General features: G+C 39.3%; 4 protein-coding genes across 6 annotated transcripts; 3 read left to right on the forward strand and 1 right to left on the reverse strand.

The window, feature by feature from the left end:
• The first annotated feature begins 1,388 nt into the window (after positions 1-1,388).
• Positions 1,389-4,353, forward strand: LOC104418149 (actin-7). 2 transcript variants are annotated; one of them, XM_010029396.3, is made up of 5 exons: positions 1,389-1,545; positions 2,380-2,456; positions 2,555-2,948; positions 3,058-3,671; positions 3,800-4,353. In XM_010029396.3, exons 2-5 carry the CDS (start codon positions 2,397-2,399, stop codon positions 3,863-3,865), a joined length of 1,134 nt encoding a protein of 377 aa, XP_010027698.1. In that variant the 5' UTR covers positions 1,389-1,545; positions 2,380-2,396; the 3' UTR covers positions 3,866-4,353. The 2 variants fall into 2 exon arrangements, with proteins under 2 accessions (XP_010027698.1, XP_010027699.1); XM_010029397.3 differs by having other exon boundaries at positions 1,397-1,545; positions 2,370-2,456.
• Positions 4,354-8,343: 3,990 nt separating this feature from the next.
• Positions 8,344-11,611, forward strand: LOC104418150 (actin-7). 2 transcript variants are annotated; one of them, XM_010029398.2, is made up of 5 exons: positions 8,344-8,499; positions 9,693-9,769; positions 9,877-10,270; positions 10,375-10,988; positions 11,109-11,611. In XM_010029398.2, the coding sequence occupies exons 2-5, from the start codon at positions 9,710-9,712 to the stop codon at positions 11,172-11,174; spliced, it is 1,134 nt and encodes a 377-aa protein (XP_010027700.1). In that variant the 5' UTR covers positions 8,344-8,499; positions 9,693-9,709; the 3' UTR covers positions 11,175-11,611. The 2 variants fall into 2 exon arrangements, with proteins under 2 accessions (XP_010027700.1, XP_010027701.1); XM_010029399.3 differs by having other exon boundaries at positions 8,353-8,499; positions 9,683-9,769.
• A 1,685-nt stretch (positions 11,612-13,296) lies between these two features.
• On the reverse strand, positions 13,297-17,410 carry LOC104418151 (carbamoyl-phosphate synthase small chain, chloroplastic). Its single transcript, XM_010029400.3, has 10 exons — positions 17,231-17,410; positions 16,879-17,011; positions 15,453-15,541; positions 15,320-15,380; positions 15,140-15,207; positions 14,892-15,020; positions 14,703-14,812; positions 14,262-14,609; positions 13,912-14,077; positions 13,297-13,702 (listed from the first exon to the last, which is right to left on the reverse strand). The coding sequence occupies exons 1-10, from the start codon at positions 17,355-17,357 to the stop codon at positions 13,653-13,655; spliced, it is 1,281 nt and encodes a 426-aa protein (XP_010027702.2). The 5' UTR covers positions 17,358-17,410; the 3' UTR covers positions 13,297-13,652.
• Positions 17,411-18,825: 1,415 nt separating this feature from the next.
• LOC104418152 (50S ribosomal protein L15) lies at positions 18,826-22,708 on the forward strand. The gene is made up of 4 exons (XM_010029401.3): positions 18,826-19,339; positions 20,105-20,188; positions 20,272-20,361; positions 22,143-22,708. Exons 1-4 carry the CDS (start codon positions 18,926-18,928, stop codon positions 22,401-22,403), a joined length of 849 nt encoding a protein of 282 aa, XP_010027703.2. The 5' UTR covers positions 18,826-18,925; the 3' UTR covers positions 22,404-22,708.
• The last annotated feature ends 728 nt before the right edge of the window (positions 22,709-23,436 follow it).

Genomic DNA, 23,436 nt, shown 5'->3' on the forward strand with positions numbered 1-23,436 from the left:
AATTGTTGTTGCTTCAAGAGTGTACTTGACGCACGTTTAGATGTGAGCGAAAAAAAAAAAAAACATTTGTTTGAAAATTTCCCTCGAAAAAAAAAATGTTTTAACAAAAATTACGAAATATTTAGTGTTAATCTCAATATATTTACTTCAAACTAATTTTCCTCTCACAAAATATCTCAAATCAAAATCCACACGATGTGTTTATTTGGAATTAATTTTCATCACATGAAAAATTCCAAAATGGTATCCTTGATCCAAATTTTCCCTCAATTTTATGTCAAATTTATAAGGGAGTATAGATTTGAATTAGGATTACCGGGTTGAGATTTTTTTTTTTTTTATTTAAGAGTATCAATTTGAGGTTTTTCATGAGATGAAAATTAGTATTAGTTAAATGTGTCATGATATGCCACTTTTGAATTGGTACAAGATGTAGATGATTGGATCTGAGCAGGTCCTTAAATTGCTCCACCCTGAATCGGGCATCCCAAGTGCCTAGTTAGCCCCCATTTATAGGGGGTTTAACTGGGATTACGGGATAACGTCCTCATTGGGTATCCCGGCCAACCCCCGAAAAGGAGTATGGACCCACATTCGGATCCCCGTGAAGCCCTTCTTCTCCTAAAGATACTAGCATCGGGTTCGGGGAAATGAAATGGCGCCAGACAACCCCTCACGCGAGAAGTCTGCCCGGGGTGGTCGGGCTGATCTATGAAGGTAACATGTGCAAGTCACAAGATTCACGAAAATTAGATTCTACTCATGATTTTTGAATTGTACAAGACTTGATAATTTTGGCTATTGGCTCAATTTATCTCGCAAAGAAAATGAATGATTAGCAAAACATTTTCGAAAAATGATCACATGTATCACTTGAACTAATTAGCCAGTGAAAGATACTTTTATTATAGATAATAATTTATATCTACACATCTTCGTAGACAATTAAAACATTTTACATTCTTTTATCGTCCCGAGCATTAGAGATGATCATTTTTCGAAAAAACGTTTTCCAAATTATTTATGTCAAGCGAAACAAAAGGAGCCTTTTAATTTTCCTGCGATCTCCAATTTTGGTGTTGGGTTTTAATTTCAAATAATTGTCAGGACAGCCTTGATTAATTTGATTTAAGAAACTAATTGGGGGGAATTTTCTTGGATAAAAGTTGGGGAAAAGGATAATATAATAATCCCCTTGATGCTATGTTGCTGAGGTGGGTGAGGGTGAGGAAAAGTCTGTCATCCAGGTCACCCTATCATTTCTCCCGCTGGTGAAAATAATTCCTGTCCTCTCAAATTCCTCCCCCCCTCAATTTTCCATCTCTCTCTCTCTCTCTCTATCCTTCATTTCATTTGCATTTCAGAATCATTCCGAACCCCTCTTTCTCTCTCTCTCTCTCTCTCTTCTTCCACTATATAAATTACACTCTCCCTCGCCATCCCTGCCTCTCTCTTCTCTCCTTCCCTCCGTTCTTGAAGCAGTCCTCCTCCGTCGCGTCGAGGCCGTCGAGTCGCCAGTGCCGCCGGAGCCGCCGCGATCCCGAGGTGGGTTTTGGTTCTTTTCCGTCTTTAGGGCATCCCCGATCCGGGTAGAGCTCCGATCCGCGTTAAATTTCGCTCCTTTCTTCCCATTTGGCCGTAGATCTAGATGCCGGGACTGTGGTTTGGCCCCGCCTTGTCTTTCTTGGTTCTTGTGGGTTGCCGGCGAGTTTTGCGTTGCTTTCTGGGTAGATCGGATCGGGTGGGATTCGGATGTGGGAATGTTGGTGGATATCTGTTGGGTTCTGATGCTTTTGTGGGCTGATTTCTTGGTTCTTGCGGGTGCTGGTGCTGCCGATCTATGGTCTGTGGTGATCTGTTTTGAGTGAATCGAGGGTCAGCTCTGTGATTGACGATAGATCCGATCCTGCCGAGTGTTTTTGCTTCCTGTTGAATATGTCTGGCTAATTGTCTCGTGCATGAGGGTGCGTTGATCTGTTTGGTATCGTTTTCGGGTTTCTTGATCCGTGTGTCGGTTTGATTGGGTGATTTGTTTGATTGTAGATAGACATTCTTTCGGTTTTGAGAATTGTATTTTACTTGAAACTGTTTGAATTTCTAAAGATGAGGGACATCATCTTGAACGTGCAGGACAATGAAAAAAGAAATCTCCCTTTTGGGCTGGAAGGGAAAACGAATTCTCGATGCTTGAATTGTAAAAACGTAAATTTACAAGAGTGTCTGAAAAGAAAAAATCAAATAATTATTGCTTTTGAATTCAGATCTTAGCAATCGACTGAGAAAAACATGTTTGAAATGTCGAAATGCTCTTGTTCATTTAAAGTGGCGAGTAATCTTTTGTGACTTGGTTGATCTCATTATTTGTGTAGCTATTTGCAGGTTAATATTCCTTAAAGATGGCCGATGCCGAGGATATTCAGCCCCTCGTCTGCGATAATGGCACTGGAATGGTGAAGGTTGGTGACTGCCATTGTTTGCAGAAGTGCATTATGTTTATATTCCTGGATCTTGAAGTATGTAGAGATAATTTGAACTTGTTATTGTATCTTCACAGGCTGGGTTCGCCGGTGATGATGCACCAAGGGCAGTCTTCCCCAGTATTGTTGGTAGGCCCCGGCACACTGGTGTTATGGTTGGAATGGGTCAGAAGGATGCCTATGTTGGTGACGAAGCTCAATCTAAAAGGGGTATTCTTACCTTGAAATATCCCATTGAGCATGGTATTGTCAGCAACTGGGACGACATGGAGAAAATATGGCATCACACCTTCTACAATGAGCTCCGTGTGGCTCCGGAAGAGCATCCTGTCCTTTTGACTGAAGCGCCTCTTAATCCAAAGGCTAACAGAGAGAAGATGACCCAAATCATGTTCGAAACTTTCAATGTGCCGGCCATGTATGTTGCCATTCAGGCTGTTCTGTCTCTTTATGCCAGTGGTCGTACAACCGGTGGGTAATTTTTTTCTTTTCCTCAATTTCGAGCCAGTCAATCCTGCCATTTTTTTTTAAATTGAAGTCAAGTTTCCCATTCTTAAATGTTCTTTTTCTATTGGAACAGGTATCGTGCTTGATTCTGGTGATGGTGTGAGTCACACTGTCCCAATCTATGAAGGTTATGCTCTTCCCCATGCCATTCTCCGTCTTGATCTTGCTGGTCGTGATCTCACTGATTCCCTGATGAAGATTCTTACTGAGAGGGGTTACATGTTCACCACCACTGCTGAACGGGAAATTGTCCGTGACATGAAAGAAAAGCTGGCTTATGTTGCCCTTGACTACGAGCAAGAGCTGGAAACTTCTAAGAGCAGCTCTTCTGTCGAGAAAAACTATGAGCTGCCTGATGGACAAGTCATCACCATCGGGGCCGAGAGGTTCCGTTGCCCAGAAGTCCTCTTCCAGCCATCATTGATTGGAATGGAAGCTGCTGGAATTCATGAAACCACCTACAACTCCATCATGAAGTGTGATGTGGATATCAGGAAGGATCTTTATGGCAATATTGTGCTTAGTGGTGGTTCCACCATGTTCCCTGGTATTGCAGACAGGATGAGCAAGGAGATTACTGCTCTTGCTCCAAGCAGCATGAAGATCAAGGTGGTAGCACCGCCAGAGAGGAAATACAGTGTCTGGATTGGAGGGTCAATCCTTGCATCTCTCAGTACCTTCCAGCAGGTAAATATTTTTATTTGTTCAAGTTCTTTTTACTTAATTCTTCTGTAGTTAGTCATGGTATTTATAATCATGTTGGCTTTTTGCTTGGCAACGAGTAATGACTCTGTGCTTTATGTTTAAATTACCAGATGTGGATTTCGAAGGGCGAGTACGATGAATCTGGTCCTTCAATCGTCCACAGGAAGTGCTTCTAAATCCAACAAAGTCGAAGTCTTGGTGAGTCATTATGTCGGAATTTCCTGTCCTTTCATGCGAACTCAAGCTTCATGGAATTGGTGGAGAGCATGTTGGGGGTTTTTATGTACCATAGCTTTTCGAGAAGTATGATTCAGATTGTTGTCGCCATGTCTGAGAAGCAATCCTGTCGTAGTCCTCTCCATATGTGGTGAGCAGAACATCGGTTTTGAAGTTGTTGCTAGTCAGCCAGTCTCTTTCTAGGATGTTTTAAAAGGAGCTGGGAGTGTTGTTTTTCTCTTACTTCGTTTGCTCATTTTGGTGATATATAAGTTTTTTTCCCTGGAACAGTAATGTCAATATTGTGTGAGGACTATTGTATGCCGTTTGAGGTTGGGTACTCATCAAAGTTTCTTGGTAGAGATCTGTTTCTGTCTGTTATAATCTTCACTCTTGTTCCGAGCATGCTGTGCCAGGGATGTAGTTGCTAGCATTTGGCTGAGACTCAGATTGAATGTGTACTCAATATCTGCTTGAAGGTGCTTGATGTGATTCTTGCTCGAACTTGCATCGTCTATATTATCCATTAGAACCAAGAATTAAAAGGTTGTGTCGCCGGTCTGGAAAATAGAAGGAAATTCGATCGATTTGAGTATATACTGTTATGCCTATGTTCATGTGGGTTAGAAGTTTCATCAGGAGATTGGGAAAGCATGAAAGCGTATGAGGACCGTCGTGTGCTTTGTCAGTATCACAAGCGGTTTGTGATATGATGAATCAATGCTCTCTTAACGTAAACTAGTTAAAGTGGTGGATCGGGTGGGGCTTATGTCCGGTCAAGTCTCTCAAATTGACTCATTTCTATACAATGCAGGGTTAGTGACTTATGCTCGGATTCATATTGCCAAAATGCTTTCATATTTAACTAAATCTAATAAAAATTCATGCTCAAATTGAGATGAGAGAGCGGAACGAGCCAACACAAGATTAAGTGAGCACGAGATCGAGTTGACTGCAAGAGAGAATCAGAAAAGTGGGTTGATGTAAAGCTTGATCCGTAAGAGAGAATCATGGAAGTGGATTAAGATAATCATAAAAGTGGGTTGATGTAAAGCTTGATCTGTAAGAGAGAATCATGGAAGTAGATTAGATGTTAGTAAGTTCCGAATCATATAATAAATATCTTATTTTTTTATTTTTGTTATTTTAAATCAATTTCTAATTCATTTAATAAATATAATTAATTTATATAATAATTCAGCCTATTAAATATGGGTTAAAAAATAATAACTTAACCCATTAAATATGGGTAAGGACTAGGTCTATAATCCATTTTAATTAGCTTACTTTTAACTTCTTCTTTTTTGAATAGAAGCTTACTTTTAACTTTAAGGGCACGAATAACCATTCTGGCTAGAAATTGATTTATGGAAGATAAATAAATTTTTCTATTTCTATTTTTAAATGAGTTTCTAAACAAAAATATCCGTTTGATAACGACATAAAATTTCTAGTCTAAAAATATAAATTCGTTTCATAACGATACAAAATTTCTCCCTTTCGACTGGTAGAAGTCGATACGCCGACAAACGACGGCGACGGCGGATGGATGACCAGTTTGTAGCAAAGACAAACAATGAGAATAATTTTTATTTCTCATTTCTGTTCTAGAAATAGAAAAGTAGAAAATTTTTATTTCTAATTTTTATTCCAAATCTATTTCTGGAACAAAAATCTATTTTAGAAATAGAAAAATGAAATAATTTTATCAAATGGATTTCTATTCAAAAAATAAATATGAAATAGAAAAATTGTTTCTATAACAAAAATTTTGATTTATCATGCAGCCCTTAGTCTTGCCGATTTCTTGCGTCCATTTCTTCTATATTCTACAGATGTAATGTGAGGGTCATGGCAGGTTTTGTCCTTCATTAATGTGCATTAGAGAAGACGGACCTCGGCAGTTTAAGCAAAAGCAAAAAAAAAAAAGATAATAAGAATTAGATGCACGAATCAACCGGCAAAGATTTAGCTTACCGGTGATGTTATAATATTATTTGAGACTAGATCAATCACTTAAGGACATTATTTGAAGAAAAAAATCAACTTCGAAGACTATTATGAGAAATCCCCCTTATTTGAGGTTTTTATTGGAAATTTTTCTATTTTGATGCCCGCTAAAACTAATATGGAGTTGATTTTAGTGGGGTATTTATACATAAATCATGCCAAAGAGGTACAATAGAACAAACTGATGCTGCCCCATGTGACAGAAAGACAAACATGCCGCCAATAATAATTTAAGCATAGCTTGGAATCAGCTTTTTCTTCTCTAATCTTTTTTTTTTTTTAGTACCTCTTTGAACTTTTCAAATTCACCCCCCCCAATTGCACAAAATCCTAGACAATCTTCGGAGAATTAAATAACTGCCCCCAACAGATCCACCGAATATTCAATTTCAATCCTCAAATTTGAAATCCTTGTACTCTGGTCTTTTGAATTGAATCACGTGGCGTTGTTTCTCGTTAGTGGCGCTCCTATATGTGTTGATGTGAATGCGACTACTGCTCATTTAATTGCTTCAAGTGCATCAGACAATTCAATTTTTTTTTTCTTTTTTGTCTATATATCTTTTATCTATTTTTGAATTTTTATATTTATAAGTGCAACAAAATATGCTGAAAAGTTCAAGAAAATCAATCCTTATATGAGGAATTTCAAATTATTTTAATTTGTTCTATTATTGGTCAATCTCAGAAGAAAAACAAGAGAACAAGTGCACATTATTTTTATTTTAAAGTTGGAATTAAATTGGCAATTAATCAAAGAATGTGCGATTTTTCAAAAGTGTTTTAGCGATTTCATCCTTTCTCTAAAGTTTCTTTTTCTTTCCGATATTGAATGAAAAGTGTGGGAGATTCTAGCATTTTTACAAAGAAATTAAATGGAATAAAATATAATCGATTCTACCATGAATCGGTTTATGATTATGAATAAACGAACTAAATCTCATGACTTTGTCTTCACTTTGTTTTATCAATCTTTAGAATTTAGAAAGTATTTTAATTTCGTTAGCCCCACACACATTCCTATGAAAGGGAGCGTGACTGTAAAGGAGGGCACTTAGATGGAAAAGTTGATGGCCCTTTTCCATCTAAGTTTACATGAACTTGATAGGCTATAGCTGTCAAATGTTAAAAGGCTTCGTCTCATGAATAATCTTCTAAATACATGAAAGTGGGTATATTGATTTTTTTATTTTTTTTTGTCATATGTTGACCATGTATACAAGGAAGGGTAGCTTTCAATGCCAATCTCACCTTCACCTACTTCCCACTTGTTATTTCCTCTTTCATTTTTTTTTTCATTATGTAGTTTTTCCTTTAATTATATAATATGCTGTTGTCTACACATATATATATATATATATATATATATATATATATATATATTACCATGTTCTTGGCAATAATTGACATAACAAAACATATTGCAGCCCACCATATGAGATACAAGTTGATTTAATATAAAAGTAGATTTTGCATGCGCATACACTTAAATATAACTTTCATTAGATATGTGTAAATTGTCAATTCTTAACATGATATGAAAAAAAAAGTGTGTTTCAATGTGACATTGTTGGGTACAATTAAAATCGATAGAAAGGCAAATACCTATTTCTAGCCAAAATGGAAAAAATCATTTTGATATCGAAAAGTTGTAAAAGAGTTCAAATGATTTTAAAAGTTACTTATATATATTTTAAAGATTTATAATAGACAGATTCCAAACCTCAAATTCCAATAAGATCAAACTTAAATTCGCACAACAATCTTCTTAAAGTTCTACTGCGAAATTAGTAAGATGTTAAGTTTTCTCAATTTTTATTTTTGTAAAATCACCAAACAATTTTAAATGTCGACGTGTATGAGTTTTCAAAGAATCAAAGCGTTCGGTCTAAAAAGTCAACTTGGTTAAAAAGCAATAAACATAATAGACATTAATTATATTTGACGTATTGTAATTATTTTAAATGGACGGACGAGATATTAAGCATGCGCTACTTAAAACGTTTTTAAAATTCATGTTCAGCCAAACATTCCTATCTTTAATCAAGTTGGAGAGGAAATAAATTGAAGTATTGGGAAAAGGAAAATAGCATAAACATCCCCATCATGCTGTCATCAATCAATAAGAAGAGTGTTCATCCAATCTTTTTGGTGATCTCTAGCCAATGGAGTTAGTGCCTTATTCATGTTAACTTACCACTCTTTTCCTCTTCTCCCTATCCTCATTTTCTAACATCAATGAGAGATATTAAAAAAAAAAAAAAAAAAAAAAAAAACTAAAAATATTAAAAATTATTAAAAATTTAAAAAATTGAAAAAAGGGAAAAGGGGAAAAGTGGGGGTGGGGAGTGTGTGGGGAGGGTGAGGGATGAGCCAGGTCACGCTATCATTTCTCGTGGTGGGAATGATTCCTCCTGCTCTTAAATTCCCAAATTTGGGCGTGCCCCCCCACTTCATTTCATTTGCATTTCAAATCTCTCTCTCTCTCTCTCTAGCTCACTCCGGCCGAGAAGGAAAACCAGAGCCCGCCGGTGGTCCGGGAGGCTCGGCTTCGGATCTTCTCCGTTCGTCTCCCTGCTCCCACGTAAGCAACCCTCCGATCCGGCATTTGGGTTCCCCCTCCTTTCCGATCCGGGCTTCCAGATCTGGAATTTGAAATGATTCTTGGGTCCCGATGCGTGCGTGCGTGCTCGCTCTTCGGTTCTTGTTGTTTCTTGGGTAGATCGGTTCCGGGTCGATGCGATTCGGGGCGTGCGTTCATCTGGGTGTGGGAAAGTCGCGGGCTTTTCGTCCCGGGTCTTGGGACTTCGCCCCGTTGGGTTTTCTTGGCTTTTGCGGGGGTTGCTTGTGTCGCCGATCTGTGGGTTGGTGACGGATCCTTTGCTTGTCGTTGGAAAATGGGTCGTTGGATGTCTCATGCATGATCGCGCGCGTCGATCGGTTGGGTCTGGTTCTTGTGTTTCTCGATCTGTATGTGTGTGGTTTGATTCTTTGATTTTCTTGGTTCCTTGGTTCCGTCTTGTGGTGGTTTGCCTAGGCTGAGTTGTGGGTAGTTTCCACTTCTTGACGGTTGGCTGTGTGATGTGTCTTGATTTCTGCTCGGGGACTCTTGACCTTTTCTTTCGTAAGACAGGGTCTACGTCAAAAGATTCTCTTTTTCGTTTGATGATACGGGATGATTACCGGAAAGTGGTATGGATTTTACTGGAATTGATGATAGGATCTCTTTGATTACACACGTGGAAATGAAAATGCGGCAATCTAGCTTGTTCTTTCTTTTTTGCCCATGATCTCCTCCCATGTGGTGAATTGCAATGTCATGGCCAGGACACCAAGTCCATCATCGTTCCAAATATTAGTTGTCGAACGAACCCAACAAGGGAAACGCTTGGACGTCTGATTCATTTGTGGAAATAGAGTCTCTGCATGATTTGCAGTGATCTAGATGGGGGTGAAATCCTGACACTTCTTTTCAATTGTATCTTGCTGACTTTTAGGTTTAAAGGTTCTAGTATTAGGTGCTGTTATTTGAGTTCCTGAAGATGAGTGGCAGTAGCTTGAAGCTACAAGACAAGGAAAATGATTTCTTGAAGCTTAAAATGTAGGACCTATGGTTGTAAAGTTTTTGAAAGGACAAAAAAGAGAAATCGATTTATAAATACAACTTCTTGCAATAATAAGAATAGTAAGGAAAGATGAAGTACTTTTTGTGTGCATTTGAATTGGTCAGTAATCTTTGTGCCTCGATTAAGCTCATTAATTTGTAGCTACTTGCAGGTTAATATCTTTTGAAAATGGCCGATGCAGAGGATATTCAGCCCCTCGTTTGCGACAATGGGACCGGAATGGTCAAGGTTGGTTGCTACCATTGTCTTAAAAAAAAAAAATGTAGAAAGTTGATTTTCCTGGTTTCAGAAATATGACTAGCTATATGGGCTCTTTATCATATGTTTGTTTGCAGGCTGGATTCGCAGGTGATGATGCTCCTAGGGCAGTCTTTCCCAGTATTGTTGGTAGGCCACGGCATACTGGTGTCATGGTTGGAATGGGTCAGAAGGATGCCTATGTTGGTGATGAAGCCCAATCTAAAAGAGGTATTCTTACCTTGAAATATCCCATTGAACATGGTATTGTCAGCAACTGGGATGATATGGAGAAAATCTGGCATCACACCTTCTACAATGAGCTCCGTGTTGCTCCGGAAGAGCATCCAGTCCTTCTAACTGAAGCACCTCTCAATCCGAAGGCCAACAGAGAGAAGATGACTCAAATCATGTTTGAGACTTTCAATGTGCCAGCCATGTATGTTGCAATCCAGGCTGTTCTGTCTCTGTATGCCAGTGGTCGTACAACTGGTACGGAATGTTCTTCTTTCTTGTCAAATTTCATATCTGTGAATCTTGCCCTTGTTTCCATGTCTAGTTTTATTAAGTATAAATTCCTTTATTCATCTAAACAGGTATTGTGCTTGATTCTGGTGATGGTGTGAGTCACACTGTCCCAATCTATGAGGGTTATGCTCTTCCACATGCCATTCTCCGTCTTGATCTCGCTGGTCGTGATCTTACTGATGCACTCATGAAGATTCTCACTGAGAGGGGTTACATGTTCACCACCACTGCTGAACGGGAAATTGTCCGTGACATGAAGGAAAAGCTTGCATATGTTGCCCTTGACTATGAACAAGAGCTGGAAACTGCTAAGAGCAGCTCCTCTGTCGAGAAAAACTATGAGCTTCCTGATGGACAAGTCATCACAATTGGGGCTGAGAGATTCCGCTGTCCAGAGGTCCTCTTCCAGCCATCGTTGATTGGAATGGAAGCTGCCGGCATTCATGAGACAACCTATAACTCCATAATGAAGTGCGATGTCGATATCAGGAAGGATCTTTATGGAAATATTGTGCTTAGTGGTGGTTCTACTATGTTCCCAGGTATCGCAGACAGGATGAGCAAGGAGATTACTGCTCTTGCTCCGAGCAGCATGAAGATCAAAGTGGTTGCACCTCCTGAGAGAAAGTATAGTGTCTGGATTGGTGGGTCAATCCTTGCATCTCTCAGTACCTTCCAGCAGGTAAAGATTTGTTTCTTGCAATTTGCTTTGACTCCATAGCTTTTTGGTTTTTGTGGTATTCACAAACATGTTTGCTTTTGGCTTGGTACTGACCCACTTGCTTTTTGTTCAAATCGCCAGATGTGGATTTCCAAGGGTGAGTATGATGAATCTGGTCCATCCATCGTCCACAGGAAATGCTTCTAAACCCAGCAAGGTCTTTGTTGGTGAGCTATTTTGTTGGTTTTTTCTGTCATGTCTTGCGAACTCAAGTTTTATGAAGTAGCGATGGAGCTGGTGATGGAGGGGGCACGTTGGGAGTGTCGTCAATGTACTATAGCTTCTTCAAGTGCAATGCTTCATTGTGATCACTATCTTCGAGAAGCAACTTTGTAATGGTCCTCTTGGTATGGAGTGACCCAAAAAAATTGGTATTGAAGTTCTTGCCAGTCATAGTCAGGTTTTGTCTCTAGTATGTCATTTAGAGGGATTGGGATTGTGGTGCTTCTTCTTAATTGCTCATTTTGGTCGTATATTAAGTTTTTTTCCCTGGACATTAATGTCAATATTGTATGAGGATTATATTCGGTTTGAGGTTTGTTCCTCTCCTATGAAGTTTCTGATTGGAGATTCTTTATCTTTTACTTTTCGACCTCTGCCATTATGATCAACTTATCTTGTGCAAAACGTGCTGTGCTGTGCTATGCCGCAAGTACACTAGCCGTCACTCTGCAGCATGTTGTTTTAATCTTCTTTCTTTGGAAGTACTTTTCTGAGTACTGTCTCTCGGAATTGAGAGAATCAAGAAAATGAGAGCAAGATCATGGAACGACACAGGAATCATCTCATGCAATTATATAACCCAAATCCTGATGATTGTTTGCGATTAGTGCTCGATATCATCATTAATATTTTCGTGCTTTTAAAAAAGAAAGCGACGGAAGGGATGCGATGGATACCTTGTCAAGTGGCTCGGCGGCAATAAAGTTCTTTCATAATTCGTGAAACCATTGATTGTCTCTGAAATTTTGCTTATGGGATTTGAGCAACATAAGGCCGTTCCTTCTGTCGGCATATTGTAGGGGCATCGGTTCTCGATCCAGTCTGGTCCTACCAGGTTCTCGGTCGAGTCTGGTCCTACCCGATTCCTAGTTCTCGATCCAGTCTGGTCCTACCGGGTTCTCGGTCAAGTCTGGTCCTACTCGATCCTATCTAGGAATCGAGAACTGGATCACTTGGTCCTGAGACTGGACTTGGTTCCCTTTCCTTTTGTTCTGCGAGGCTAGCAAGGGAAGTTGGGGGTGGATGGGAATGCCAAAGATGACAACTCGAAGAAGGCTTACCGAAAGCTGGCAATGAAGTGGCATCCCGACAAGAACCCAACGAGCATAAAGACGTTGAGGCCAAGTTCAAACAGATCTATGAGGCTTATGGGGTGACAACCTTCGTTCATTCTTGCTTTGCCTGCTTGTTTTGATTCTATCTAGTTCTTTTTCTCCCCCCAATTGATTGGCACAAGAGGTGAGAGGAAAAGAGGTGGCATGAGAGGCAAACGTTGTTTTTTTTCAAGTAACAAAAAAATAAATAAATGAATCGGTCCAATTCACTTCCCACTTGGAATTAGAATCAGACTAAAAATCATCAATTTCAATCTAATGAAACCATGAACCAGACCAGCACCCCCGGAAAAATTGCATGTCGGCGAGGACCATCTTCTTGACAAGCTTTACGCAACATGTCCGATGAGGTCGCCCGCGATGCCCGCAACCGTGCCTTGAACATTAACGTTTGGTAATTTAATGATTGCCGTTTCGCTTGGAGTGTCAAATACGAATGGCTTCAATAACAAAAGCTGAACCAACTCCCGTCCAGATTTTTGAGTACTTCGAAGCATAATTCAACCCTGCCGTAACGAAGTTACCATACTCGTTCAGTGAACCCACCTGGCCTTTACGAGCAGTAGTGCCCTCTCTGTTTCAATTGACGATCTTTGAAGCAAAGTTACACCTAGGAAAGAAGCAAAATACAGCCCCTTCTAGGCTTCAACCACCCACAATGATAAGCTACAAGTGCCTTAATTTTGCACTCATTACGCTTGTATTTTCCATTCACATGATCATCTACAGCATCAATTAGCGTTTATCCAAAGAAAATCTGGTCGTATTGAATCAGATTCGCACGCATAATGATGACCAACCAGTCGCGTGAGCAAGCCAGAGAAGCGGCAATAGACAATTGAATGGAATAAAGAAGGAAATGGGCCCTAGCAGAGACTCTCTGTTAGTCTGGGAGGGGGTCGCCGGAGCTGATATTGACAATGATGCAAAGCTTGCCAAAAAGTAGGAAGATATGCAACATTAAAGAACAGAGCATTACATTACATTAGCGGAAGAGTAAGTACAGCAGACAACTGGCTAACACTCAGATCAGTTGCAGACACAACTGCATTACATAAAAGCTCCGTCCCCATGGTCACTAAGTTGATTCTCAAGGGATACGGAGCAACTCCTACGAAAGTCCTTCATTTTTGTCTCATAGCTAAGAAAAGTAAATAGCAGATGGAACTTTTCTAGTGATAATCCTGTCAAAAATTGGACAGGAACTCATTGAGAATTCCCAACCATCTTCATCATTCGGCACCGGATGCATGCCATCCAATCCAAAGTCTCATAAGGATGATGTCACTCAAGCAGCCTGTTTGGCTTGTTTCATGAGCTGTATAAATTCCTCAAAAGCTGTGGCAACAACAATCACTTCTATTAACTGGCAGTTAAAGTTCCTACAAACGACCATAGGAAAAATACATTATTTGTATGACAGTTTTCCTCTCAGTACAAAATTTATAAAACTGTTACAAATTTAATTCTGTGCCCTGGCCGAGATTTAGGTGACTAATTGACATGAAACATGAAACCAAAAGTATCACAATCAGTGAGACACTTACAGGTATCAGAATCATGTGGTCCTGGGGATGCTTCAGGGTGGTACTGAAGAGACATTAGCTTTAATGAAGGAAAGGCCAGACCGGCACAGCTCCCATCATTAAGATTTATGTGAGTCACTTCCACACCCTCTGGCAATGAAGCAGGGTCAACTGCATAGTTGTGATTCTGCAATAATACAAGAAAAGAAATCAGTACTCTTTACTGCAACAGAAGTGCTAGGCTCTTTTGCTCTCTACACTTCATCTCTGTTCTTAAATCTATGAACTAGTCTCGCCAATTCTCTTGGCCACAAATGGACCATACCACAAGTACATGAACAAGATCAAAGAGTTTGATGAGAAGAACACACCTGAGAACTAATCTCCACACGGCTATTGCGAAGGTTCCGGACTGGATGATTCCCTCCATGATGACCAAATTTCATTTTAAATGTTTTGCCACCTAGGGCTTGGCCAAGCAACTGATGACCCATGCAAATTCCAAAAACAGGGACTTTGCCAATTATTTCTTTGACAGTTTCAACAGCATAAGGAACAGCAGATGGGTCTCCTGGGCCATTGCTGAATAGAACTCCATCGGGGTTCATTTTCAGAGTTTCTGATGCTGGCCATGTTGAGGGGACTACAGTAATCTTACAGCCATAAGATGCTAACCGCCTCAATATGTTCTGCTTAATCCCAAAGTCATACGCTACGACCTTCAATTGATTAAGAAACATGGCAAGACATTTCAAAATGTCAATCAAATTGTAGAAAGAATCACTGGTTTAGGAATTGGATATGGTACTGACATGAAACTTATCTCCACCCCTGCCACCTGAGTTGAACTCCCAGTCGGAGTTTGTTTTATTGATCCATTCATAAGGAGCATTACATGAAACCCCACTGATCAAATCGACACCTAAAGATAAGATAAAACTCAGTATTTCAAACTTAACGAAATTCACAAGCCATTTTTATCCATTTAACCAAATTCTCACCGACAATGTCCCATGAACGTGACATTTCCAAAAGTTCCTCATCTGACTTTGATTGTTCTGTGCTCAATACACCAATAAGGCTTCCATCTTGCCTTAATCGGCGGGTGATTGCACGTGTGTCAACGTCATCTGCAACAGAAACAAAGGCAAGAACATGAGTTTGATGAGTAACTAACTAGTGCAAAGTTAACAAACTATTGGTAGTTTGACTTGATGACTTAAAAAAATTGATGCCGGCTATGACTCACATATTCCCATGATATTCCTTTCTGCCAAATAATCACCCAATGTTTTCGTGCATCTCCAATTTGAAGTGCTGCACAATGCGGAGAACTAAATCATATAATTTTTTTTTTTTGGTAAAATAAATCATATAAAATTTGGAGTCTTATTTTCTCAACAACACAGGAAATGGAGGAGGAACATGCCTGATACTTAAACTTCGAATGACAAGGCCAGCAAGGAAGCATTGCCTTGATTCTTCATCATCTGACAAGGAGTCAAAGGCTCAGATTTTAAACTACCACCAGAGCAAGAATGCATGGAAAAAATTTCACTCACCGAAATTAACCCCAGTATTGCCAATATGTGGGTTTGTCATCAGGACAAACTGTCCAGCGTAACTTGGGTCTGTGAGAATTTCTTGATACCTGAGATTCAAGTAGTTGACAGATGTTGGATTTCATACACCAAAATGGGGGAGACGAACATCTCCATCTTGTCCAATAACGAACTAAAGGAAAACTTTCCTTTGAAGAAAACTGTTAACTCATGCATGCTATCTCCAGAAATAAGCACACAAGGAACTACCTAAAATCAAGTTGGCTTGCTGAACAACATCATTTAAAAATAAAAAAAAAATTCATCAAATAATTTAAAAGAGTACAATTAAAAGGAATTCTCCAATCATTTTTTATCTTTAAAGAAATCTACATTATGTCAAAAATAACAAACCAACAAAGACAACAACAAAGTGTCCTCTCATATTCATAAAAATCACTCATTCTGCAAACAAATTGCTTAAGAAATGACAAGCGTGTCAACTTTCAATTGAAACAGAATCACCTAAATCTAATCCATAGGTGACATGGTTATCCAACATGATGGATTACATATAATTCGGTCATATTGTTTTTTGCCAAATTTTCTTTGGTTCTCCTTTATCTCGGCTTCTAAAGGTTTGCAGAAATTCTAGGATTTGATTGCATAAAATGAAAATCAGTGGATCAAATTGCATAATCCAATAAATTAGAGGACCGAATTGCACAAAAGGCTGCAAGTTAGAGGACTAAATCTGTACTTGACCATCAGCCATGGAAGCTTCCATGTATCTTGACTTGTGTATTTGTCTAATTAAGTTATGTTATGTGATCCGCTTACAAACAATGACGATGATGACAAGCCTAGTCCCACTTATTGGCTATGCAAATCTTCACACCAGTGTGCTCGATTGTAAATAAAGATTTTTAAAATATTCACAATCCAATTCTTTCATTGACACCTCTTCCATGTGTTTTTAGATATTTCCCTGCTCCTTTTCACCTATTATCCATTGCTAGACATGTCTCCTCACTAGACCGCCATAGTTCCACTCCAATGCAATTACATCATCTCAGACAAGCTTCTCTCATCTTGTTCTCGAATGAGGTGGCACCTACCTTCCCTCTAATAAGTTCCTCTTCCATCACACCTTTTCTCATGTACCCACTCATCCAAAGAAGCATTCTCTTATTCGCTACGCTCAGTTTTAGCACATGTTGATGTATAGCTGCCACAAAGCATCACCACATTACTTGTACCAAAATTACGTATAACAATATACTATCCCAAGAATTTCAAACAAAAAAGAAAAATGTATAAGATGAATACTCTGTCTCGTACGGGCAAAAGAATCCATGCATCCATACATTCTCTAACACTGCGGGGAAAATCACATAAATCTTACATATGACGCTAAGGAAACAACTTATTGAAAACATTTTAGTACCCGGTCAGGGAGGTGTTGAAAACGACTTCTCCAACTTGCGTTCCCGGAGCCCCGAACGACTTGGCCCTCCAAATAGAACCGTCCGCCAGGACCAGCCTCGCGTCGGCCACTTTCCAGGGCCTTTCTTGAACAGCTGCGGGCTCAACCAAGAAAACGCCATATCACATCACAGAACGCCCCCGCGCATGTCCACGCATTCGAACGGCGCAAAGCGCGAGCATACAAACAAACACGTCGCGGGCAATGCGAACCCACCTCGGAAACCGAACAATTCAAAGGAACAACAACACCAACAGATCGCAAGAAAACCGACCCAGATAAAGAAATCAAGAAAAGGGTCCAGAGCCGGTACCGGTCGAGGCGTCATGAGAAGGGGAGAGGGGAACCGAGCATCTGACGACGAAAGGCCGGGGCTTTGAAGGGTTCTTCGCAGAAGGGTTCGTGACGAAGCACCTCACCGCATAATTCACTGTCGCCATTGCTGTCTCTCTCTCTCTCTCTCTCTCTCTTTCTGCGTTGAGAAATGGAAGCTCTGGAGCTGCTGACATAAGTAGGACAGAGAAACCCTAACAAGATAACTAAATTTTACTGACTACCAAAACAGTAATTTAAGTTTTTTTTTTTTATGGCCAACAAAATATTTTTTTAACAGATAAAATCCATTTTTTTTTCATAAATATTGGAGAAAATTTTAAATAAAGATCTAAAGTAAATTTAATTTCAAATAAGAGTTTGACTTTTTAGTTAGTTGATGGCATTTTAATTATTTACCTTTTCTTTAAAAAAATTCTTTTTTATTTTCTTCTTTTTATGATTTTTCTTTCTTCGCTCGTGATCGGCCGCCCAATGATGCCCGAAGAGAGCTAGGTGAGATCACCCTTAGGCCCTTGATCTGAGGGGCCTTACCTTTGAGGCCCACCCTTGTAGGCCATAGATGAGTTGCATTTTGAGGACGGACGTACCTTTGGGAGTTTGCTCTCTTAGTCATCGGCAAAGATTTTGAGTCCTTTAAAAGATTTACCAAATGGTATTTTGAGTTGTCGCCATTTTCGCATTATCAAAGGTATTTGCATTTTGGCAAATGCATTCCCCAAAAGGAGTCACCTCGCCTGCGATCGAGGTAGGCCTTCACTATGATTGACGATTGGAGTTGCTAAGTCCTTGTTAAAAAAAAAATAAAAGAAAATAATAATTATAATTTTAAAATTAAAATTGTATTTGGACAAAAATACTCTTTGATTGGTTGAAATATTTAGTCAATCGCGATTAACGAGATTTGACCCTTATTTGAAAAAATCATGATCATTTCAAGTTCTTATTTGAAATAATCATGATAACTTCAAGTATTTATTTAATGTAAGATCTTTTTTTTTTTGGATGAAAAATTCAATATAAGATCTATTTTTGACTCTTATTTGAAAAAAATGAGGACATTTTATATTCTTATTTAAATTTTTTCCTAAATATCATGATTAGATTTGCTACACTAAAGATGTTATGTGACCCTAAAATTAAATTGATATTTTGTCAAAATCATACTTAACAAGTTAAAAGTTTAGAGATGACCTTGCATATTGAGAACTTATTATTGGAATAATTTCGAATTGATGCCAGCCAATAAAAAAAATTCAACAAAAGGAAAATAAATACCAATGTGGCAAATGTATATACTTAAAGTTGGTATCATTAAAAATTTCAAACTAATATCTCAATACTTATTTACAAAAAATTAATTTTCCTCTCACAAAAAATCTTTAAACTAGCATATGTAACTCAAATTAATTCTCGATGAGTATTCTGCCCAATATTCGGTTAAAATGCATAAGCAGTCGAATTTTCGTTTTGTAAAATAAAAATGTAATTGGGCATAAATATATCATGGGTTTTTTTTTTTAATTAAAAACATTTCTTCTTAGGCAAAACAAAGAAAAAAAAATCCATTTTTGCACTTTCCAAAACCCTAACCCAAGAAATGGCCACTTGAACTCCACCCTCCCTTCCTCCGATTCTTGAACTCCATGACAGAGAAAATAAGCGGCCAGCGACGATGATCCGCCGGCGGCTCTCCTCCCTTCTCTCCTCTTCCCTCTCCAGACCCGCCCTCCTCTCCCGGCCGCCGCCGCCGCCGCCGCTCCGGTGCCTTCTTCCCGCCCGGCATTTCCACCTCCTTCCGGGCCCCGCGCTCGCCGGCCGCGGGCAATGCGGCGGCGGCGGCGGCGGGGGCGGGGTCAGGGCTTATAGCTTGCTGAGCCTGAACGACCTCAGGGACAAGCAACCCAAGAAGCAGAAGAAGCGGAAGGGGCGCGGGATCGGCTCCGGGCTGGGGAAGACCGCGGGGCGGGGCCACAAGGGGCAGAAGGCGCGGGGGACCATGAAGTTCGGCTTCGAGGGCGGGCAGACGCCGCTCCGCCGCCGCGTGCCGAAGCGTGGCTTCAAGAACCCTTTCAGCCTCACTTTCCAGGTGCGCTTCGGCTTCGTGGGTTGATCTTAAATGCCTTGTACTTTGTTCTTCTTGTGGAGAAATTTGGAGATGTTGTCGCTACTGTGTTGTGTGGTGGAATGGGTTGGCAGCAGTAGATATGTCTGAGTTCTTGCCGGGCGCTTTGGTTGTGGATTGTGGGGGATGACGTTGACGTCTTGGAGGGTGGATGTCGTTGTGAGGACCGAGGAGTGTGCTGCTTCTGGTTTTGGATGTACATTTGAGTGTCGCTTCCAAATGATTGGAGAGAAGTTAATTCCGACATTCGAGTTCTGGAATCATATGAATATCTAGCATTTTTCTGGGAGTAGTAGTTTGGTCCCGGTTTACTGCGCTGGGACAGCTTACTGATAGTAAAAGTGGTTTCGGAGCTAGAGAGCATTAGGTGTTAGCATGTCCGTTGGATTGTGTTGGTCTGGGACAGCAGAAGCTGGGTAGATGTTGCTCATTCGCTGTCTGCTGGTGAAGAAATTTTGATTTAGTTGATCCTTCCTATGATGTTTTCCCCTAGATTGCGCTGTACAGATGTTAGTGAATTGAATACTGTAGTCATCTCTTCTACTATCCACTGTTGTGATTGTGCTAAATGATGAGACTTGTTGAGTATGCTTTATCTGCGCTATTCTTGAGTGATTTTGCTTCAGACAGCTATATTGATTTCTCAGCCTTTTCTTAGGAGCACTTATGTTTTGTTTCCTGACTCCCTGACCTCTTTGCTTGGTTTTTTCTTCCTACCTACTATGGCAGCCTGTTGGATTGGGAAAAATTGCAGCGCTCATAAACGCTGGGAAAATTGATTCCTCTGAGTTAATTACGATGAAAACTCTCAAGGTATTGCCATTGCATATACTTGAATTTCAGCCATGTATGTAATGGGCATTGCTTCACATTGGTAACAATTGTTCTTGTGATAGGATGTAGGAGCTATAGGAAAGCAGATTAAGGATGGAGTCAGATTGATGGGACGAGGTTCTGAGCAAATACAGTGGCCAATTCACCTGGAGGTAACTATGTTTCTAAAACTCTTCCTTTCTTGCTGACCCTGGTTTATGTGCCATGCAATCAAGGAAAAGGTCCTCATTTACTTTTGGTTCCCTTTTGTTAGATGAGATGAAATGTACCAATGGGAGTACAAACTCTTCCGAAAGTGAACTTAAGGTGTCAAACCTTGGGAAATGAGTTATACTAGGGGGAAACAATGAGTCCTTGGGGAAAAAATAAATTATAAAACGAGGTTTTATTCATTTGTGTTTGCGTGGGGTGCCCAACTCAGACAGTTGACATACATAGCTTGATCCATTTGTTCTAAGTCAAATGAGTTATGATTTAATTAGGATATATTGAGTATACCATATCCCCAACGTGGCATTTCTTTCTCTCAACTCTCTTATATGTGCACTTTAATTAATTTCCCCCTCATGTGTGAGCCTCTTGCGTTAGGCCTACTTCCCGTTAATCTAGGTATCCTTCCACACCAACATTATCATCACTCGAGAATCTCTACTTTGGCCCAGCCAATTTTGGCAAGATATCGGTAAGGACAACATATACCCTTCATACTCCACCTCAATTGCCTTGGCCTAGCCTAGCCTAGTGGCTAGCTAGGACACCATCTGCCACCTTGATTAGGGAGCCATGTCCGGGATTTTCCTTCCTTGAGATATATACAAGACACCGATACCATTTGTTGGGTCGATGTAGTAGAGGCCTGATACCTTTATAGGGGAAATCACAAAGCAGGAACCCAATTCTGAGTCTTCTAATATATTTAATTGGACTCACTTTTACTCAAAGTTTAAGCTAATGAGTTAAGGGCTAATAATGATTTTTTAACTACATCTCACTACAACACAACCTTAATGTGGGATTTATTTCACCTAACGCCCTCAATGTGCACCTTAAAAAACAGATCCTCCAGAGGGAGAATTCAGCTTGTTTACCTTTCCTTAACAATGAGGGCAACTGCCGGAGCCTCTTTAGATATCTTTAACTTCTCTAAGGCAAGTTCCTTGGTCATTTAAATAATTCTTGGGTGATACAAGGCCTTGCAACTCACGATCTCTGATTTGGGATAGGTAAAGGACTCCTTATTGTGGGCTTGAAAAGTTTTAGTTTTGAAAATTTGCATAAGTAAAGTCATTGTGATATTTTGGTTAGTTGATTCCTTTTTCATAGGTAACAGATATAACTTCCTTCTTTGTCTGACATTTATTTACCTTCCTCATGAGGTTCTTCATTGACATGCTGGTGCAAGTCACCTTTCCTGGAAGAACTTATTTTCTATTGATGCTTACTATGTTCATTTCCTCTTGTAAATTAGCTTTCTTGTTAAGTACTTAATTTGGCCATGTACACTTAAGTGCATAGCTCATATATTGTGTTGCCAAAGAGTAAGCTCAAAGCTCAACTTTTCTCAAGGATTGTTCTACTGCAATTTATTTGTGGGTCCACAGGCCAAAGACAGCATGCTAAGTGACGTTTCCTTAGTATGATAATGCCTATCTTTTGACACTTTGGATAATGAAAAATTTCATAGCGCATGCTTCATGCCTCTGAAAGCAACATGCTAACTGACCTTTCCTTAGTATGATAATGCCTATCTTTTTGACACTTTGGATAATTGAAAATTTCATAGCGCATGCTTCATGCCTCTGAAAGCAACATGCTAACTGGTCTTTCCTTAGTATGATAATCCCAATCAATTTGACACTTTGAATAATCAAAAGCTCATGGCGCATGCTTCATGCCCGTGAAAGAAAAGTGACAATTTTGATTGTGTCTCCAGGTGTCAAGGGTCACTGTTCGGGCGAAAGAAGCAGTAGAAGCTGCCGGTGGTTCCGTCAGAAGAGTGTACTACAACAAGTTGGGCTTGCAGGCATTGGTTAAACCGGAGTGGTTCGAGAAGAAAGGCAGATTGTTGCCAAAACCAGCCAGGCCGCCTCCGAAGCAGATGGACAAGGTCGATAGCATAGGACGGTTGCCTGCCCCGACAAAACCCATTCCATTCTTAACCGAGGAAAAGGAGGCTGTGGCTACTCCTTCATGATGGTTAAGCGAATTGTTTGCGATTAAAAGGGTCCTTAGTTTTTGTTTAATAAGTTTGCAGGCTAGATTATGTAAGCTTTTGGTAAATTTGCAGATGGATGAAGGAAAAATGCTGAAACTGGGGCTGTACTAATCTTCATCTGCTTCCTCTTATGAGGACTGTATTTTTTCTTTTTATTATTTTGATTTATTTTTGAAAATGGGAAGTGAGAATTTTCCACTGATCCAGTCATCAGCAAATATGCGAGTCTGAGACTGGCTGTGGATTTTTTTTCAGGTGAACAAAATATTTGGTTTTCTTTTCTAGTACTCGTTCAATTCGCTCGTAGTTTGCTAGGGCTGGCAACAAGTATCATTTAGGTCGTGGTCATATACTGATGATGGGTTCAATGTACATGGGAGGAATGGCTTTGTCTGTTTCGCGAAAAAGAAAGATATGAAAAATATATTTTTAAAATAGAGATTGCTCATATTGTTTGAAATATAACTACTAAAAATCTATATTATTGATGATGATTTATATTTAATTATTTTTGTGGACAACAAAAGCATTTTACATTTATTGATCATTTTTAACAATATTTTCAAGTTGATCATTTTTAACAATATTTTTCAAATTATTCATTTTTAATTTTCAAAAAAAAAAAAAAAAAAAAAAAAACAAATAGATATATATTTTTTTTTTTTTGGTTGCAAAACAATCAAAGGCTTAATGATTGCTAAAATTTGGAGGATTGTTCTTGCAATGGCGGATACATCATGAAATATCTTAAACTAATATATTTATGATGAATTTATTTTAAATTAAAAAACTCCAAATTGATATGTTTGTAAGGAATTTACTTGTTGTTTATTTCTTTTAAATTTTATTGTCAAATTACTGAGGTAAATGACCCGTTACAACTAACGTATATATCGATTTAGATTTTTAGATGTATCAATTTGTTGTTTTTCATGACATTAATTTAATTTAATGAAAATTAAAGAATGGTAAATTTATTAGAAATGTATCGGTTTGGAATTTTATAATCAAA

Source organism: Eucalyptus grandis, chromosome 9 (assembly GCF_016545825.1).
Source record: "Eucalyptus grandis isolate ANBG69807.140 chromosome 9, ASM1654582v1, whole genome shotgun sequence".
NCBI lineage: Eukaryota > Viridiplantae > Streptophyta > Magnoliopsida > Myrtales > Myrtaceae > Eucalyptus > Eucalyptus grandis.